This window comes from Chelon labrosus, assembly GCF_963514085.1.
Source record: "Chelon labrosus genome assembly, chromosome: 21".
NCBI lineage: Eukaryota > Metazoa > Chordata > Actinopteri > Mugiliformes > Mugilidae > Chelon > Chelon labrosus.
In genome coordinates, this window is record NC_140354.1 from 10,804,872 (window position 1) to 10,825,673 (window position 20,802).

Here is a 20,802-nt window from a genome sequence, read left to right on the forward strand (position 1 = left end):
ACTGATCAGCTGTTTTGTTGTTTGCTGCACATCATCTGACCGACCACTGATTCATACATGAATCTGGATCAGAATCTGATTTAAGAAGTGTCAGTATCATCCACTGAGCTCACCGTATGAATTAGTTTTTCTGCGTTTTAGTTCCTCGACAGACCAAACTGTAGGTCTGAGTCTGCAAACATTACCAGTGCATCTGATTGTTATGTTCAAGATGACAAAGAAATACTAAGAAAACTATTCTAAAACTATTTTTTCTGACCTAGCATTAGCACTAGCATAAGCACTGGCTGATAACTATGTGTCTGTGTTGAGAGGCTGAATGGGTGAACACATTGATTCTTGTTTAGCTCGTCATTGATTAACGTTCACTATGTTCGTGTCGCTCAGCTGCTTGTCATCTCTCAGTGACCGAAGATCAGTTCAGCCCATCGACGTGTTAGCCTCAGCTTCAAACAGCATCACTGTCTGGATGGTGATCAGCAGCCGATCAGTTAACTTTGATGTGATTGGCTTCTTGGTCAAAGTCTTGTTTTTTTATTCATCTTTTACTTTGTGTCTCTTTTAATTCTGTCGTTTTCTGTTTGTCTCTCTGGACAGTAACCGCTGAGCCATGTCTGCCGGCCTGGACGACACTGACAACGTGTTCGGTGAGTCAAATTTAAAGATAGACATAAGAAAGACGTTTTGTAGTTTCACGTCTTCTTCGTTGTCTTTGTTGGAACTCTGCTCTTTGTCGTTTCACTTTACTGCCCCCTGCTGGTCAGTGGAATAACGTGACTGGTGTTTAGTGTTGCACTCCTGAACATTCATGCGATAAGTCCACAGGAAGGAATTGGTGATTATCGTGACGTCACCCGCCAGTTCTCTTATTCAAAGTCACCAGTCAAAGTTTCTGTTTCCTGTTGTTTGTTTAAAAATCTAAAATTTGTTCCAAGAGACGATCATTCGGATTAACAACAGCTGATGTTGGCTCCTTTTGTTCTCTCTCTCCTGTTTCTAATATCATCTAATGTCTCTCCTTCCTCCCCCTCTAATGTGATTTGTTCTCTCCTCAGAGCCCTCCCCCATCTCTTTCTATCACTGAACGTCTCTTTTCACCTCTCCGTTAATCAAACTTTCATTAAAGCTTTATTTTCTCTCCCTGTCACCTGAATTTAATGTTTTACCACCGGAACCTCCATCTCTTCCTCCCCCCACCTCCCCACTCTTCTATCTTTTCCTCCCACCTACTCTAGGTTTACCTCCCCCCCATGGGAAATAAACTGTTGTCAGCTGAGTGTGGGGGAGGAGAGACAGGAAGTCTTTATATTTTGAACAGACCGTTGTTCATGTCCAAACTCTGCTCATAGAAGACGGAATAAGAAAAACAAGGTTATAAGTAGTAGAAGACAAATTAAATACATTTAGAGAATAAAAATTATTACAACAATTATATAAAAACTAATGACTGGACAGCCGCTGATTCATGTGTGTGTAGGGGGGTGAGATGGTCAGCATGTTGAATATTTGATGGGGCCCTGATGGGGTGAGTGGAAGGAGGAAGAGGAGGAAGGCAAACACATTATGCATCATCACAAAAAACTGCAGCATAAACATGAATGATCTCTGATGTCCTTCAGAATAAAACACAAGTGAAAACAGAAAAACAAGCGAATTTAAATCTTCTCTCCCTCATCGTCGTATGTTTAAGAATATATAGAAAAGACATTCAAAGTGTCCAGTGAAGATTAATAACCTGCAGACGAGGTTATCACAGGGTCAGGGTCATCTCCCACAATCCCCCTCTGCCCCGGCAGCACAGCTGTAAATCTGTATGTGAGAGAAACTGAAGTGTGAATGATTGGTTTCAGACCTGAACGAGGCGATCCCAGAGACCGAGCTGCTCGATAACAGCATCCAAAAAGGCCGGGCCCAGCTGTCTGTCAAATCGCGACGGCACCGCCCCTCCAGGTCCCGTTACCGTGACAGCGTGAGCTCAACGGAGGGCGATGACAGCCTCGACAGGAAGGTGAAGAGACGTTTAAATATTCAAACTGTGTCAAATAAATTAAATAAGTATTTATTAAGTAAGTATAGCAAGTACTTATTAAGCGACAGCTCATCATCTCAACGTCAAAGTTTCAATTTGACACCAGTAAAAGTCAAAGAACTATACAACAATGTGTGTGTATGTGTGTGTTATTAGGACAGTCCAATACACTCTGCCCGATCACCCCTCCACCTGGCAATGCGAGGCTCCTCCCCCTCTCCTGATTCGTTGCTGTCGACACGAAGCCCCGCCTTCTCCTTCGACGCGCCGCTGGTGAGACTAATCAGACCACAGCACATTGATGTGCGTTAATGTTGTGAACGACGACCTGAAAGAAAACGCGGCTGCGCCTTGGATTCTCAGGTGCGGCGCTCTCCAGAGGACGGCGGCGCTTCATTGGCTGCTCCTCCACGGGGGCGGTACCATCAGCTGACCAATGCAACTTCTCAGGAGCCTTTAGTGATGCCCAGCAGCTCGCCATCTAAATCCTGCCCGTCCTCCGACTGCTCTCCTCTCTACACCAGGAGGAACAGGAGGCCCGACAGTGAAGGTAGACACACCTGTAAACACACCATCACACATGAGTGTAAACACAACAACACACACTTGTACTTGATAACACACCTGGAAACACACTTGCAACACCTGTTAGCACCTGAAAGTTGAATGTTTACAGGTAAAGTTGCACGCCTGCAAACACACCTGTATAATAAATGCGTGTGTGCACTTGTGTGTGCGTGTGTGTGCATGTGGGTGTGTCAGTGCTGGTCTCTGATACGAGTCGAGACACCAGTCCAGCTGATCCCGGCAGTCCGACCGTGGTCTTCGACAAGAAAACCAAGAGACGCTTCCTGGACCTGGGGTGAGACACATATACACACACATGTTGATCCGTCAGTCTTTGTGAGGACTCTACATGGCCTTCATCACCAGGTCCTTGGTCCGCGAACCCCTAGTGGTCCGTGGTGTAATTGCGAGGGGTCCGTGAAAATAAAATATCTTTTAAAAAAAGATCCTATGACATTTATAGAAACATATCAGAATGACTGAGACACAACTGAAAGCCCATATTTGCCTCAAAGAGTGAATAAATGCCATAATGCAATTTAAAATGCAGTTTCTGCTGTTTCTATCAAATTGCACCGCCACCCCCCAGATCGGGTAGGGGTTCCTCAGGGTCGATCAAAAATATGCAGGGGATCCAGGACCCAAAAAAGGTTGAGAACCACTGCTTTACGGTATCGTTATATAGTGACTGCAGAATCAGGTGGAGTTAGCTCAGCAGAGACGGTTCCAGCTGATGTTGACAGCTGATGAAGACTCAAATCTTAAACACGCTGCTGCATAGAAACAGAACAAGCTGCTGGTCAGCAGCCATGTTTTGAGCCTGAAACTTACTGGAAACTCTGTTCAAGTTGTTTTGTCCAGACTGTGGAGGTTTCAGGTGGTCTTCAGGTGTATCAACAACCACCTCTAAACTTAACCCGATGCTAATTGAACCCTTAAACCAGATTTAAAGTCCCAAAAATGCCTCACATAGTGACAGTGGAGCTTCTTTGACTCAGATTTTACACCATGCAACAGTCTGAGTTCTGTTGCTGAATGGCTGCAGTGTTTCACTGCAGCCTGACCCACATAAAGACTCTTGCATGTATGTAGGAGCATTTTGTTTACAGCAGCATTTTATCATTCTCACTTTTATAATTTAATGTTGAATCTCAGCTCTGTCAGTGACAATGCTCTCTGTCTCACAGGGTGACTCTCAGACGATCATACATCAGAGTGAGAAAAGATAAATCCAACAGGCTCTCTGTGGGCAGTAGGTGAGTCCATCACACGCAAAACCTCCATCTGAAATCTCAGCATTCAACAGGATCAACGTAGGCTGTGTTTCTCTTCTCAGAGAGCCGTCCGAAAGTCCGTCTCGGTCGTCTGGATCTTTTGTCTCATTCTCCTGGTTCACTGAAGGACGAGGGTCACTCTCGTCCTCTGGGACCCCACCCTGCTCCCCCAAGATCCCCCCGCTGACCTCTCCAAGACCCAGAAAGTCCCACTCGCAGGTAAAAGACAAACGCCATATTTTTAAATGCCATCTGTTTGTCTCCTTGTCACAGTACCACTCTGCAGATGAAGATGAACCTGACACAGATGATGACGAATTAGCTTCTGTTAATTAAAACCAGAGCAGGACAGTGGCAAAGAAATTGTGGTCTGGTGGTGTACCACAAGACTCCAACTTGGATTCAGGATAATGTCAGTTTATATGCAGATGAGACTCTAATTTATATTATATTTGTATGTGCCGGCAGACCTTGATAAGTAGATCAAACCTTCTCACACACATCCTTAGCTGCCATGTCTCTGCTGCTACAAACACACAAGTAGTTTTCTCAGTCAGATTCGCCACTTAAGGAAGAAGGAAAACACCTCATCCGTCCATCCACATTCTACCAAATAACAATGTGATTAGTGATTACTGTGCTGACTGATTTAGGCTGGTTGTGTCTTTGTATTGGACGTTACTCTAAATATATAAGTCTGACCTGACTGGTATCCATCCACTTCAGAAATGATACAACGTCCAGATTTGCCTGATCCGAGGTGCGTGTTTGAAAGATGAGGGTTAAATGTGAACACACATGCAGTGTATCAGCTTACAGTGTTTCTGCGCATTGATTTTTCTGATTTACTCATCATGACTGACCTGCAGGCTTTTAGCTTAACCACCAGAAAGAGTCACGTGACCGCACAGCTGTGGTTTGTTTTGTGGTCAGTGCGAAATGTTCTGCTGTTGTGGCCTGGAGGAAGTGTGTGTGTGTGTGAGTGTGGATGTGAACACACTTCCTGCTTCCACTTTCTCTCGTTTTATCTCTTGGGTTTATGACTCTCTCTCCCTTCACCATTAGCGCTCAGAGGAAAGAGCTTCATTAAACTTCCATCAGGGCCACTAATGGCTCTAACAGTGTGTGTGTGTGTGTGTGTGTGTGTGTGTGTGTGTGTGTGTGTGTGTTTCATGTTTCAAGTGTAAAATGTAGAAAAACGTATAGTGTCAGGTGATATGTTATAGATATCAAGCCTGCTGTTGCTCATCCTCCTTTGTCTGTTCTTCCTGCAGGAGTCAGCTCTCAGTGAGGAGTTTTCTCCTCCTCACACCTCCTCCTCCACCTCTCCTCCCATCGACTGCTCCTCTTCCAGATCCTCCCACCCGTACCACACCCTCTCTCAGTCCTCCGACGAGGTAACACACACCTGAGGTGTCTTTCTGTCCTGTTTAAACCGAATCTAATGGCTTCGGCTCACAGCTTCCTCTCCTTCCTCCTCTTCCTCCTCCTCCTCCTCCTCCTTCTCCTCAGCCCTGTGATGAGCCCACATCTCTGGCCTCCTCCTGGACAACACAGGAGGTGTGTCAGTGGTTGCGAGGTCTCAACATGGAGCAGTACGTCCCAGAATTCACTGAGAAAGACGTTGATGGACAGGAGCTGCTGCAGATGGACGGCAACAAGCTGAAGGTGAGGATGAGGGTGATGTCCTGAAAAATTTTCCTTTCAGATGTGTCAAAAGTGACTACATACATTTACACAAGTACACTACATAAGTAAATATTAATCAGAGTCTTTTAAAAGACCAAGAGTACACACTAACAGACTGGGACCAGCAGATTTTTGTATGATGACTAAAAAACTGGGTATCACACACTCAATTAATCTCTGCTCCACTTTCATGGTTCAGGTTTGCTTTGTTGCCACGCTCCTGCTCTCATTGTTCACCATCATTGTTTTGATATCCCAGCTACTTCCTGTTGTCTTCTGATGCTATGTCCTGTGCCACCACCCTCTCTTTTTCACTGGCTGTTGGCAACATGTGTTTGCAGTTGGGTCGATAATCACTTCATTCTACCTGATTGCATCCAGATTTAGCTCAAAAAATTCAAATATGTGTGACTGACTGCGACTGAGGTGGGGTTGGGTCTGTTCCCCTCACACACTTGCAGATTCGGGTCTTCACCACCTCACACACTAACAGATTTTTTTGTGCCAACTACCCATGCCGACTATTCCCAACTAGACTGGTGCAGACTATGCCCAACTGGGACTTGTGGGTAAAATCTGGCACAACGTCTTATAGTGTGTCCTCAGCTTTAGTCAGTAACAGGAGCTACTGCTGTCCTCTCTACCTCTGCAGGCTCTGGGCGTGCTCAGTTCGTCCGACCGCAGCACCCTGAAGCGTCGCATCAAAGACATCCAGACTGCGGCAGAGAAGGAGAGAAAAGCTCTGGACAAACTGGAGAAACAGAAAGAAAAGCAACGGAGGAAAGACCAGGAGCAGCGGAGGAACTGAATGCACCACCAGGGGGAGACAGAGGACGTTGAGAAGGGAGAGACCAGATAGGTATAAGGAAGACAGATAGGAGGAAATAGGTGGACTGCAAGAGAGGAGACAACAAATAGAAAGAGGGGAGGTAAAGGAAGACGAGGACAGAAGAGGGACACAGAGCGGAGGACAAAGAGGGATGACAGACAAGATTCATGTTTAAGGATCACAGTTTGGTTTAGGATTCCTGTGGAGTGAAGTTCCGACACAATAAAACATCTCTGTTTGCACACACCCCGGAAAACCTGGAACTTCCCCAACAGTCCTGGAAAGATCGTCGAAATAACAGTTTGATAAGAGAAGAAGAAGAAAACAACGTCCTGCAGAGAAGTTATAAAACTATGAAAACATTTCAGGCTGCGTGTCTTTATTTATTATTTACTGTTACAGAGGCTCTTAAAAGTACAGGCTACAACTTTACTTAACAATTCAAATTTTATTTTAGTTTCCAATTCAAGGTCTAAACATTTTGATGATGTCATTGAGCAAACACAGAAATATTTATTACTGAAATCGAAGAAATTTTAAACATGGAATAAAAACTGATGATAAAACTAAAAAATATCATTTGTTTTCATTAATGATTTGTCAGCTTGATCTTAATTAATCATCTCATTGTCATGCCGTTTTAGAGAATGCATGCTGCCAACTTTTCCTGAAATTAACTTAAATCTATTGATTAATCGATTCCCTGTTGATTTACTACTTGATGGATCACTCCATTGATTTTTTTAATTTAACACTGATTTGTTGTTTATGTCCTTTGGGGCTTCCGTCATTTCGTCAGCGTTTCTGCTTGATCAGATCATCTGTGTGACATCATTGATTGAAACTCTGACACACATGGTGAGTCCTGACTGTCTTTTATGAACTGTGTGATGTCATCAGGAAGGAGGAGCCAACGACCAACTTCCTGAAACTAGAACGTCAACAAACAAAGGCGTCCGAAGTGGTGGAGGTTTGAGAGATCCGGAAAAGTCAGGATGTGATTTTTTTCAGGATAATATGTGGCAAAAAAATAATAATTAAAGTTGGGCTTTTCCTTTCCTCTGTTCATTCCAGTCCCCAATTATTTATACCACACAGGGAGTGTGCGCAGCCTTCTTTCCTAATAACAAAGCTAATGAAGAGTTCAGTTCTGTTGCTTAGTATTTATTGCTTAAAATGTATCTGTTGCATTGCAGGTGCTATTCGTCAACAGATTCTTTAGAGCAGGGGTCGCCAACACGGTGCCCTGGTTGCCCGCGGCGTATGTTCTAAAAATGTTATTTAATAGTGTTGCTGTTCTATACCAATAACAATTGCATTGGGGTAGATTTGAACATTGCAATATTGAATATAAAATTAGATTTTTAAATGTTTTATGTATATACAAACTCTGAACTCGTCTGGTGTCAAAGTTCAATATCAAGCGCAAGACAAACCACCATTTTTCTTTTTGCCACTGTTCGGAGGCGGGCGCTGTTACGATGAGGAGCTAGATGTGGGATTATGTCCGAAAGAAGAAAAATGTCAGAAAAGCGAAAGAAAACATATCATTTTCACAACGAGTGGGAAGAAGAGTTCTTTTTACTACGGTAAAAGAAAAATGTGTATGTCTCGTTTGTGGGGCTACTGTGGCAACTGCAAAGCGGCACAATGTTGAAAGACACTTCAGTACGTGTTATGCTAGCTTCAATGCTAACTACCCACCCGGCAGCGGACTACGGACAGAAAAAGCCTGTGAGTTGAAGGCAGCTTTGGGCAAACAGCAGTCTTTTTTTACAAAACCGGCGAAAAAGTCAAAAACTGTAACCAAAGCTTCATTTAGAGCAGCACATTTTTTAATGAAGAACAAGAAAGCTTTTTCCGACAGAGATTTCTTGAAAGGAGCAATGATGGTAATTGCAAACACAGTGTTCAAGGACGAGAAGAATGGTCCCGATGTCATCTCCACTCTCTCCAGTGTCCAGCTGGGAGCAAATACAATAGTTAGAAGAGTATCGGCTATGTCCGAGAACCTAATGGAGCAACTGGACCGGGATCTAGCTGAGTGCTGGTGGTTTAGCATCCAGTGCGACGAGTCCGTGGACAACAGCAGCACATCGCAGCTAATGATGTTTATCTGGATGGTGTTTGATGATTGCTCCACTAAAGAAGAACTTCTGACACTACTGCCCCTGAAGACAACAACGAGGGGAGTTGACATCTACGATGCGGTGAAAAGATTCTTCACGGAGAAAAGGGTACCATTAGAAAAGCTGGTGTCGGTGACTACAGATTGAGCTCCTGCCATGACGGGCCAACATGCAGGCTTTATCGCGCTATGTAAATGTGACCCAGATTTCCCCAAATTTCTACACTACCACTGCATCATTCACCAGCAGGCGATATGTGCGAAAGTGACCGGCTTTGATCATGTGATGACTCCTGTCGTGAAGATCATTAATAGCATTCGTTCCAAAGATCAAACAACACAGGATATTCAAGGTGCTATTGGACAAACTGTCAGCTGAATATGGTGACCTGTTACTACATACAGAAATCCGATGGCACTATTGACTGAAATCAAAGAGTTCATGCAGTCCAAAGGGGAATATGCCAAGCTGCTCGAGGACACTGAGTGGATTCTTGACCTTGTATTTTTAACTGACATCACTGGGACACTGAACCATTTGAACTGTGAGCTGCAAGGCAAAGGTAAGACTGTCACTGACATGATAAGCGCTGTAAACACATTCAAAGTGAAGATGAACATTTTCTCTGTGCATTTACAGCAAAAGAAAGTCCTACACTTTCCCTCTGTGAAGTCAGTGCTGAATGGAAATGCTTCTGCATCTGGAGCTTTTGACAAAGCTTCAGAAAAGTACTCTCAAGTCATAAATAGACTTGGGCAAGAGTTTGAGAACAGGTTTTGTGACTTTGATCAAGTTGAGCCATGTGTGTCATTCGAAACTAATCCTTTTAATCAAGTCGACATGACATGCATTGCAGAACAACTAAGTACAACGTTCAACTTGGATGCTGGACAGCTGGAGATTGAAATCCTAACGTTGCAAAATGATATTCGTCTCAAAGCCCATCAGGGTGCACCAAACTTTTGGTGCTTTGTGGACAGAAAAGTATAAAGGTGTACACAAAGCAGCTATGAAAGTTGCCTGCCTTTTTGGTTCTATCTGTGAATCAGCCTTTTCTGACATGAACTTCATTAAGAACAAACACAGAACACGCCTTACAGATGCACATCTACAAGAGTCACTCAGAGTTGCAGTGTCAAATTATACCCCAGAATACACTACACTGGTGGACAACATGCAATGTCAGGCTTCCTACTAACAGAAATGTACAAACAAGGAAAGGGATAACAAATGTTTTTAGTGAAACACCAAGGCCATGTTACACTAAAATATTGTACAAAATATAAAAATTATTTATTCTTTAAGTGTAACAGATGTAATTATTTGTTAAAAATGCTACAGATTTGGTGATTTATAGAAATGTTATATGATTAATGTAAATATATGGAAGAATTTTATCTTTTGTTTCTAATATTACATAACTGGTAGTTTGTAGACATGGGATCGAGTTTGTGATTGGTTCAAAAATGTTATAAAGGTAGTAGTAAACTTATTTGTTTAAAAAGTGTAACAGATGTTATTAGAAATGCTACAGATTTGGTGATTTATAGAAATGTTATATGATTAGTGTAAATATGTGAAAGAAGGAGTTTGTGCAGACATGGGACACAGATCATTCCTAAAAACTGTCACAGAATTGTTCATTCGTACATAGTGAAAAATAATGTTGCTTGTTTAAAAACATCATTTCCTACCATAGTATATCATTTTTAATATTTATTTTGAGGATTCATTAACACTAACGTGAGCAGACAATTTCCCCATTGTGGGACAAAAAAAGGTTTTTCTTATTCTTATTGCACATATAAGTTAATATTTGTTATTACTACTACTATTATCATTATTAATGGTGAACTGTGCGACTATGTTATTCAGGAAATTTGTATGAAACAGGTAGCCCTTCGTATTACTTGGTACCTTTGAAGTAGCTCTCAGTTTCAAAAAGGTTGGTGACCCCTGCTTTAGAGTTTGTTCAAAGTCCTTGCCTCTGCCACTGATGTCAGGAACTCCAGCTCTGCTCCTACCACAGAGCCCACCTTTTGTATCTGTTTGTCTAGCCGCGAGGTGCCCTTCTTCTTAGTGCTGCCTCCCCAGCACACCACAGTGTAGAAGAGCGCACTGGCAACGAAAGTCTGATAGAACATGTCCATAAGCTTCTGGCAGATATTAAACGATCTTATTCTCCTAGATCCTAGCTCTTAGGATCTGAGAGTACGTGAGGGTGTGTATAATCGGAGAAGTTCAGATAGATCTGTGGGAACTTGGTTGGGAATGGCCTTGAAGGTGAGTAGCAGGGTCTTGTATTCAATGCGGGATTTTATTGGAAGCCAGTGGAGCTGCTGAAGAACTGAGATGATGTGGTCCATGGAGGGAGTTCGGGTGATGATACGGGCTGCAGCGTTTTGGACTAGTTGAAGTTTGTGGAGACACTTGGACGGTAAACCAAAAAGAACGGAGTTGCGGTAGCCGATGCGTGAGGTGACGAGGGTGTGGACAAGAATGGCAGTGGTGTTCCATGTCAGGGATGTGCAAAGTCGATTTGTGTTGCCGAGGTGGAAGTAAGTACGTTGTTGATGGTGGTTTCCAGAGATAGAGTGCTGTCGAGGATGACACCCAGACTCTTAACCTGAGGGGAGGGAAGTACAGTGGAGTTATCAGTGTTTAATGAGAAACTGTTAACTTTGGAACATGATGGTATCTCTGTCACTTTGCTAAACACATAGCCTTCAGCTTGGCGCCGGCTTACCTCCTCAGGTAAGTGGGGTATGTGGTTGGTGCTGGCGTTGGTTCGTAGCGCCAACCAGCTGATCCTTGTATATGTGATACAGAGGTTGTGCTAGACTTTTTCGTTGTCTGTCATTTTGACTGACAGGGCTGCCGACACGTCTTGTCCGTACTCGGACTGGGACTGCTAGCGCTAACAGCTCTTAGATGGCACCGTAGGGTTGAAGTCATTCGGTGGTATGCAAACTTTTTTTTTTTTTGCACAATTTGCACAAAACTCCGCTTTTATCAAGGCTTCTATCAGGTAGTTTTTTAAATTACATATTATTATATGTCTATGGTTAGCCAAGCTCTGACGTGTGCGTCAGTGTAATCGTGTACCAGGAAATCGTGCACTGACAAAAGTTCTGCGATGTTTAGAATGCAAGAGCCAATTAATAACGTCGCTCGCCACCAAGTGGTCAGGGGTGTGAATTGCAATCTGTCAAAATGACAGATGGCCTTCAGAAATATTCGGTTAACGCGACCCCTGATGTAATACTACCAATGTTGTTACTAGCTAGCTACTAGATAGGCTGCCACTTTCGTTAGCGCCGGGAGAGAACAGGATAAGATAGCCTTTACTGTCATTGTACAGTCACCTATAAAGAAACTGTGATAGCTGCTATTGAAGGTGCATTGCACTAATAAAGAATAATAATAAAAACAGTTATATAAAAACAGAATAAATAAATAAGTAAAACACTTGAGTCACCCAGAACAGATTGGGTGAATAAATTGCACATGCTGGATGTTGCGGGTAATCAAGCACATACAGTTTAAATTGCACATATTGATTTGAGACTGGGTTAGTGGCTCATATTGCACCTATTGCATAGAATTCCAGAGGTTTTCAATACATTAAAGATGTCCTTAATGACACACCAAGTCGATATCAAAGAACTAGTGAAGGCCGAACCACAAAGTTGCGCTTGAACACATCATAGAGACTACAACCTACTGCCAACTGGCATTTCAGTCCTGCACCTGTGTGGGAGAAAATAATTCTCCATACCAGCAGGTGGCAGTAGTCTGTATTTACCACTCAGAAGCTGAAAGAGGAAGAGCTACTATTAGCTGGAAGGCTAGGAAGCTAGATGCGCTACAAGAGAGGGAACCAAACTAAATACTGAGGTCCAGTCACAGCACAGTGGAAAACAAGAGGATAAATAATAAATCTAAGAAGATCAGCAAATTAAATAAACTAAGCAGTCTCAATAAACTGAACAATCTCAAGAGAGGACAAAATACAGCAAAGCAGTTGGTGTGAAGAGGGTATTCATAAATAAAATATGTGTATAACTGTAAAGATGTTGCACATGATATACAGGCATTGCACACAATATATTAAACATAAAACAGAGTCACATGATGAACACGTATTTCCCGTAACAAAGTTGCTGCACATGAAAAATAGTTTGTGCACCTGGAACATAGTTATTGACAGGCAGTGTTTGTGAGCTTCTGGGAATAATCTGTTTGTTCTGGACTTGAAGTTACAGTCCATCAGCGCGGGTGGGGTGGTGGGGTAGCTTTCATACCACACACTGACCCCCGATGTGAGAGCGCTCTCCACCACTCGCCTGTTTTTTAATTCGAGATGATCATGCTGATGTGAATGAACCCTCTGCGAGACCTTTGAACTTCGTAGTTTTGTTTACTTTCGTCACTTCTGCTTCTGTTCTCACGCTGGCTCTGGTTCTCTACGCTGAGTGGCCAATCAGGGCCGTGACTTTCACCGACTCCTTCCGCCACCAGCTCAACATGCTGAATCAGCTCAAAAGCTGCTGGGAGAGAGCTGACTGGCTGTAGTTCCAGAGGTCATGAAGGAGGTATTAGTTCGTAGCTTAAAAACAAGAATAAATGTGCCTTTTTATGGTGGCATTTCATTCTGAAATATAAAAATCAATATTTTATTTTATAATACACATACATAAATATAAAATTGTGAAATATTAAAATAGACATATCTTCCTTCACAATATACATAAATAAATATTTATTTTTTTAACAAAACATTTGATTTTAATCTGAGACTTAAACATTCATTTTTATTTCACAATAAACATACTTAAATATAAATTTTTAAACAAATAACATGCATATAATTTTAATCTGAAACTTAAATATTTTAATAAAAATATTTTAATATTATAAATAATTTCAAAATATACATACATAAATGGAACATTTCTAAATAAACCAAATATAATTTTTTTCTAAAATATAAAAAAGTGTTGATAAAGCAGGATGTAAACACAATACACGGCCTTTCCAAAAAAAAAAAAAAAAAGAAAAGTTGCCACCTGGATTTAACTAAGAGTCCAGACCTTAACCCCATCCCATCATCAATACAAGATGTTGGTGAAAAATTAATGCAGCACTGGATGGAAATAAATCTTGCGACATTGCAGAAGTTTATCAAAACAATGCCACAGAGAATGTGTGCTGTAATCAAAGCTAAAGGCGGACCGACTCTAATGAAATATTAGAGTGTGTGACTGTTTTTTTTTGTTTTTTTGGCCAGGCAGTGTATATTCACGATGATTTCCTCTGAGTCACGCAGCTATGAAGCAACATTGCTCTGACATCAATACCATCATTTTACTCCCTGGAGTTTCCTGCAATGACTCTTCCTCTCTCTCTCTCTCTTTATCTATATCTCCCCAATGTTTGTTTTAAGGCTCTCTCTGCCATCGGTAACGTAAACAGAGACTGAGCTTCTGCTGACCTTAATACAGCTAACATGACAGTCTGACCTCAGACTAACACAAACTAACAAAATCTGTTAAAAAGGGCATCAATAAATACATTAAATTCAAATAAATAATAAAATAATAAATAATCTTCGCATACAGGTGAGAAATACGTTAAAATCAATGTACTTTCTATGTGAGCTCTTCAGCAGATCTTCAGATTGATAGTCTCTTGATAAGAAATGAAACTCCTCCACATTTTTCAGGGGGTTTTCTCAGTCCAGCTGCAGCTTCGGGACTTTAAAATGCTGCACAGAAGTGTTTGGTTAACGTGGAGAGAAGCAGAGTTTTGTGTCGGCTGAGCAGGTTCAGACCTGCAGACGCTCTTCTTCTTCTCTGGGAGGCTTTTATAAACATTCGTCCTTGGGCTTTGTTCACATTCCTCCTGATTGTTCCCTACAACCGATGCCTGACTGATTGGCAGCTCGACATGCTGCGACACACACACAGACTTCTAGGACTGTTCTGGATCACAAGCAGGTCCGCAGCAGGAAAACGAACACAGGCCTTCACAATAAAAGGCCAGGTTTAGAGACGGTCTGTGCAGATTTCACAGAACTTCCAAGGCCCAACGGAGTGGTAGATATTACATTGATTAAACTTTGTGAAAAAATCTGAATTGTATCTTAAGGAAGGCAGGATTTTTCTTTCATTGTTGTGTTAATGCGTTAGAAGATGCCGATGAGAGAAGCTGCCAAAGGAATAAAGTGGTGCGTAGGGGTCTGCGTTGTCGCTGTAGCTTCGGCGTCAACTTAACGCAGAAGTATAAACCACTGATTAGCGTGACCTTATGACCTGGAGTTGGTTGAGATGGCTCTCAGGCTGCGCATCAGATCATGGCAGAAGGAACGCAGCTGCGTCAGCGTCACGTGGGCCGCCACCTGGACATCGTAGCTACTTTGAAGATTCAGACTGTGGTTCTGATCCGAACCATCGCTGCTGAGCTGGGCCACCTCCTTCATCTGAAACACACAGTCAGCAACGAGGATGAAGAACAGCCAATCGTAGCCAGCCAGTCTGTTGAGACTGAATGGAGCTGAACTAAATGTCAGGTCAGGTGTTTGTTACCTTGTTGATGTGGGTCAGCAGGTCTCTCAGGTCGGCTCTGAGGCCTTCCAGTCCACTCAGCTTCTTGGACAAATCTCCCAGAAGCCCACGGTACAGCTGACTGCCCTCCGACATACGACTCACACACATGTCCTGCAGGGGACAACATGCAAACACGTCACATTAGGTCATGACACTGTGCCGACTGAACCAGGATCTGGTCAAAAAGTTACTTCACTGATCCTCAAGAACCACCACAGTCAACCCTAGAAAATAACCCCTTAGATATGACAAGAACCACCTCAAAGACCTGTCAGCTACAAAACCCTCCATATACAAAGACTCCTAGAACTTCCTAAGATATTTTTCCAGCACAAACACCCCTTCTGGCCCCACATTGCCGACTTACCAGTGTGAAGCGTTCAGACAGCGGTTTGAGGACGGGGGAGGCAGGGATCCCCAGCGACGTTGCCATCATCTGCAGGTTTGTGATGGGACTGGAGGGGTTCAAACCCTGAGGAGGACAGAACAACATCATTAAAACTGGGAGAAGAAGCCAGCAGGAGCCCAGCAGAGCAGGAACCAGATGCCGGTTTACCTCCGAGTTTACGGTGGCACTGTGCACAGCTGGAATGTCTTGTAGGATTTTATCCACCAGCGTCTTCGCTTTTTCGGCCGCCTCTCTGAAAGCCGGCGGGCGGTTGGACAGCGAGCTAACAGGAGCTGATCGGACCAAAGATGCAAACAGGAAGCAGTGCAGAATGGCAATAACTGGAGGAAGAAAAAGATGTGATTAGTCCCTGTATGGAGGATCGATAGTGCCACAAAATACTATACAACATTAAACATGAGGAGAACATAAATCGGGTATATAATGGGTTTATACCCGATTATTAAGGGGTTGGGAAACAATTTAGCGAATGTTAATAGAAGCATTAGTCTCCAGACTTTTCAATAACCACGTATTAGTGTTACTGTCATTTGGACAAGAATGTGATCAGTTTAAAGAAACGGGAGACATAAAAATAGTTATATATGTCTTCATGTAAGGGAAATTAATAACTTGACATCACAAAAAGACATCAAATGTCCATAAAGAGACACAATCAGATTCCACCAAACTTCTACAAGTCACACCAAACAGGATGCTGAGCTAAAGTGCAGCTAAATGCTAACATCTGGATGTTAACAGTGGCATGGTACATTCTTATCAACTGTCTGACTGATGAATCTACTCATACAAACAGTATGTCACATTGTTGTTCCTGTGTGCAACAGTAATTCGTTGTTTAATTAACCAACTAACTGAACCAGCAAACTGATAATTCACCCATTACATGTCTTCTCATGTTTTTGAGGTGGTTAGCTCTTTCAGCTGTGAAATAACATAAATAATTATAAAGCCTCCAGCGCAGGTATCCATCACACCTGTCTCACGGATGTGTACAGGTGTGCAGCGTCTCCTGAGCTGCAGACTCCAACCAAAAAGGTATTTTTTGAGGGAACAGCAGACGAGTGTGTTTATCCTTAGTCAGCAGGTTTTGGCACTAACAACCTCCCATACCAATTCAGTTAGTATAGTATAGTGTAGTAAGGTACAGTTACTATGCGCTGAGCTTCAAATGAACCCAGGTACAGGAGCAGCTGGTCACCTCAGAAAACACCTTTTATATGATTCTGTTTTATTCTGAAAGTCATTCTGTACCAAACCCCATGCATGTTTCTGCTGATTTGAGCAGCCTCAGGTGCGAACCTACCTATCGGGGAGTCCATGTCAGTCAGGGCGGTTGTCTGTCTCTGTGTCTCGGAGTGTGTATTTCGCGGAGATCCGCAGGTATTCCTTCAACTTCCATTTGCAATTGTTCGTTGCTTTTATGCGCTCTCCCGGGATTTTCCGTTGACGGACACCGTCACCGTAACTCCCGAAGTGACGAATCTCAAAAAAAAAAACTGTTGCATCACGGTGTAGGGCGGATTTGGGGTAGGTTCGACGACAGGAAGGACAGCGGTACGCTTTCATTGGCAGCCCCTGCACTGGTAAAATATATATGTTTTCCATGCTGTTGATGAGGCCCAGAGTCAATTAAACTAATCTACAAGATGTATAAATTATACATGTTTTGTGTCATTTGTAACATATTGAGCATTTGGGGGGCGCCCAAGGCCCAGTAGCAGCCAGGAGGTTGTATCGTTCTTACTGTAAATATTAGACCAACAGGAATTCCACCTTCTGTCAACACTATAACTCTTGTATAAACATATGTGGAAACAGATCTGACTCTGCTTCAGAAAGTTTGAGAAACTGCGCACGTTACATGTGTATTTAATTGTGCAAAAAAAAAATTTATGGTTTGAGACTTGTATAATACATTTATAATTATAAATATGATTAGTATAGTATTACAGTATGTTAGTATGGATTAGTATGATTATGCAGCTGCATCAAAGCAAGTTCAGGTTTCAACTTTCTTTTCAGTTTGTTTTTCAATCTTCTATCATTCACAGAAATGAGGTAATTTTCCTTTTTCTGGTTGCTTTCCACTAATCTGTGGTTATTCATAATCACTTCCTGTTCCTCAAAAAACAGAAGAAAAAAAAACTTTAAATGCACTGACAGAAAAGTCTGAAACCAAAATGCTGCAGCATCAAACGGTTTGATTAAGGAAATGACACAAACTATTCATCAATAACTGCAACTGATCAGTCTAATCAATATGTTATTTATATATATTTTAGTGATAAGTTCTCATTTCTCATGAGGTGACCACATACTTCTGCAGCACGATGATGAAATGATGCATTTGATTTTTTCCTGCTGACTCTGTTTTCCTGGATTACTTTAAAGGGAGAAATTAGGCAAGAAGGTGAATATCCATTTTAACACACACACACGTCAGAATAATTTCACAACAATCTGACAACGCTAATGCAAGAAAATACAAGAACACATTTTCATCAGGACCGAAACAAAAGTCAGCAAAGAAATCATTAACTGATCATTTGATTAGACTGTTTTCTAGCTGATGATTTCTTTATTTTAATCTTCAGAAAAGTTTGTCTCACACCCTGCAGCGCCCCCGTGTGTGTGGAGGTTAGGGTATAAGGGTGGGTGTAACAAGTATAAATGCGAGCCATTTCTATTTGTGCCTCCTCAGTCAAACGCCAGTCGGTGCTCTGTCTTTTTTGCCAGTTGGGTTAACTTTTGTTTCTACTTCCTGCTTCACTGTCAACAATGGCGGCAGAAACTGCTGTTTCATTAAAACTTTATTAATAAATACAATACAGTGCAATGATAACCGCCAGGGGGCTACAAAGGCAACGTTTCAGAATAAATCCAAAGTCATGGATATGGCTTGACCTCATTTTCAAAGATGGAGAAGAGTGGTTTTTGACATCGCGTATCGACATTTGTGGATATGCTATTCGGCTAAATGTATAATAAGATTAATAAAATAGAATTGTTTTCTTGTTTTTGTTTTTTCCACAGATGGATAATCAATGAAGCCAAACAACATATGTTCAAGACCAAAATAAATGAAAAACATCTTCAGGGTGTCCTTCACACAAAGAGCAATTTACATCTATATATTTTTTGAATCGTTGATTTAAAAAACAAATAAATACATAAATAGAACAAACAAACAAAAACCTTTAGATGGGTAAATTCTGTGAATTATTTTAAAACCTACTATGGCGGCTGAAACTTTCGGCGAAATTTCTACCAGTTTCCACCGAACACGAGTTATACAAATGTCTGTATCTGCAAACCTCTTCAGTTAACCTTATCTATTCTTTACTGATCCAAAACAACCAGTTCGTAAATTGCTGAGATGGAGAAGCAGCCGGAAATACTAAAGCGGAAGCTACTACCAAGCGGACCAATCACAGCTCTTGCCCTCTGCGTTGCTGGGGAGGTGCCGGTGCACGTCAGCTACGACGTAGCCTCTGCGACAATTTAACGCAGAAGCATAAACTGTGGGTAAAGATGACGTGAAATGAGGAGTTAAAGGAGCTGCCAATGATGTTTAATTAAAAGCAATGTCTCAAATGAACATTAAAATTTCAAATATAAAACTGAAATCTGGAAACGTATTTATTTATTTTTTTGTTGTTGTTTTTTTTTTGAAAATTCGCACAAAATAAGTGACTGCTGTCGTGTTTGAAAGTTAATCCTGTGACTTGTGTTTCAGCCAGAAGCATTCAGCATTAAACATGATGCAGGAGGGAGCCATGAAATTATTTAATATTATTTTATAATGACGTCGTCACATCGGAGTTTTACTGACTGACTCAAAGACAAAAGCGTGACAGACGATAAATCACCGACATGTTACAACACGTATCAAAGGGTTTATGCCTGAACATCGTCAATATCCGGATCAGGAAGTAAAGCGTGAAAATTGTGGAGCTTCCTGCTGACTCACGGGTTTACAGAATTTCAGGTTCACAGAATTTCTTAAAGAAGGAAAACCGTCACATCCTCCTTCAGGCAGAATGAATGAGTCTATGACTTTAAAGCTCCTGGAAATCACAGCATCTCTCTTGAGCTTTTAACTTTATTTATTTATTTCATTTGATTGATTAGACTAACAAGAATGAAAACTTTAATTAACCAACAACAGCTCTAATAAACTTCAAGTTTCATGTAGAATATTTATACACTGATCAGCCACAACATTAAAACCACTGACAGGTGAAGTAGATAACATTGATCATCTTGTGACAATTCAATGTTGCTGAGAATGTGCTGGGAAACTTTTGGACCTGGTGTTAGTGTGGATGTTACTAAGTCACGTAGCACCCACCTGGACCAGACCAGGCACCCCCGCCCCGTGGCAATGACACCCCTTGATGGCAGCAGCCATCTGCAGCAGGATGCAGCCTGCTGGCCTCCAAATTCACTAGATCCCAAACTGATCCAAGTATCTGTGGGATGATCCACACAGGCCCCTCCCCTCAATCCACAGGACCCAAAGGACCCCCACTTACAGCATCCTGTTGCCAGACACCACAGGACACCCTCAGAAGGCCCATGTCCATTCTCTGATGAGTCACAACTGTTTTGGAGGCACAAGGGAGACCTACACAATATTAGGATCATCATAATGTTATGTCTGATCAGTGTTTGTTGCTAATCATTTTGAGAGCTGAATTTAGGTTAACGGAGACGCAGCTTGTTTCCATGGAAACCTCAGATATGATAAAAAGCTTGAAGATGATTTTATTGAGGACAGCGTGGGGAGTTTCAATCTCGATGCCGTGAACAGACAAACCGATTCATCAAGCTTCACTTACTCAGCTTTTTCCCGGGACTTTTACTCAATCCCTCGTCCTGCATCAGCGGATACATCAGTGTCCGCTTCAGAGGAAGACCAAGAATAACAGCTCTGGAAGGAGGTTGAGTGGAACACATGGCAGAGGATGTTTTGTCATTTTCGGTGGTAAGGAGTGTAATAAAGAGTCCTCCTCTGTTTTCATTTCAGACTGTGATTAACGTTGAAAGATCCTGTAAATAACCTTAGCGGAGACAGGGATTTCCCATCAGATCAGCCGCAGCCTTAACATCTTAATTCTCTGAATGGACGGGGCTGCGGCTCAACTGCTGACTCACAGATGAAGAAGGATTTCCAGCTTGACGGGCTCAGACCAACAAGGCTGCTGGGAAACAGGCTGCTTATCCAACTGACCGATATAAGCGTCCAAACGTCATGCTGTAGCT

General features: G+C 42.1%; 2 protein-coding genes across 2 annotated transcripts; one reads left to right on the forward strand and one right to left on the reverse strand.

Moving 5' to 3' along the window:
• The first annotated feature begins 317 nt into the window (after positions 1–317).
• samd14 (sterile alpha motif domain containing 14) lies at positions 318–7,013 on the forward strand. The gene is made up of 10 exons (XM_084571418.1): positions 318–647; positions 1,851–2,008; positions 2,186–2,302; positions 2,393–2,579; positions 2,792–2,891; positions 3,784–3,852; positions 3,933–4,089; positions 5,145–5,267; positions 5,383–5,538; positions 6,212–7,013. Exons 1-10 carry the CDS (start codon positions 611–613, stop codon positions 6,365–6,367), a joined length of 1,260 nt encoding a protein of 419 aa, XP_084427544.1. The 5' UTR covers positions 318–610; the 3' UTR covers positions 6,368–7,013.
• Positions 7,014–13,556: 6,543 nt separating this feature from the next.
• Positions 13,557–19,105, reverse strand: LOC311506319 (uncharacterized protein). Its single transcript, XM_084570231.1, has 5 exons — positions 16,841–19,105; positions 15,682–15,854; positions 15,493–15,597; positions 15,105–15,236; positions 13,557–14,998 (listed from the first exon to the last, which is right to left on the reverse strand). Exons 1-5 carry the CDS (start codon positions 16,854–16,856, stop codon positions 14,825–14,827), a joined length of 600 nt encoding a protein of 199 aa, XP_084426357.1. The 5' UTR covers positions 16,857–19,105; the 3' UTR covers positions 13,557–14,824.
• Positions 19,106–20,802: the final 1,697 nt, after the last annotated feature.

Coding starts and splice junctions, on each gene's coding strand:
- samd14 (XM_084571418.1), top strand. CDS start 611: ATGTCTGCCGGCCTGGACGACACTGACAACGTGTTCG. Junction 2,580..2,791: donor CAGGAGGCCCGACAGTGAAG/GTAGACACACCT, acceptor TGGGTGTGTCAG/TGCTGGTCTCTGATACGAGT. Junction 5,539..6,211: donor TGGACGGCAACAAGCTGAAG/GTGAGGATGAGG, acceptor CTACCTCTGCAG/GCTCTGGGCGTGCTCAGTTC.
- LOC311506319 (XM_084570231.1), bottom strand. Junction 15,598..15,681: donor GTGCCACCGTAAACTCGGAG/GTAAACCGGCAT, acceptor TGTCCTCCTCAG/GGTTTGAACCCCTCCAGTCC. Junction 14,999..15,104: donor TGCTGACCCACATCAACAAG/GTAACAAACACC, acceptor TGTGTGTTTCAG/ATGAAGGAGGTGGCCCAGCT.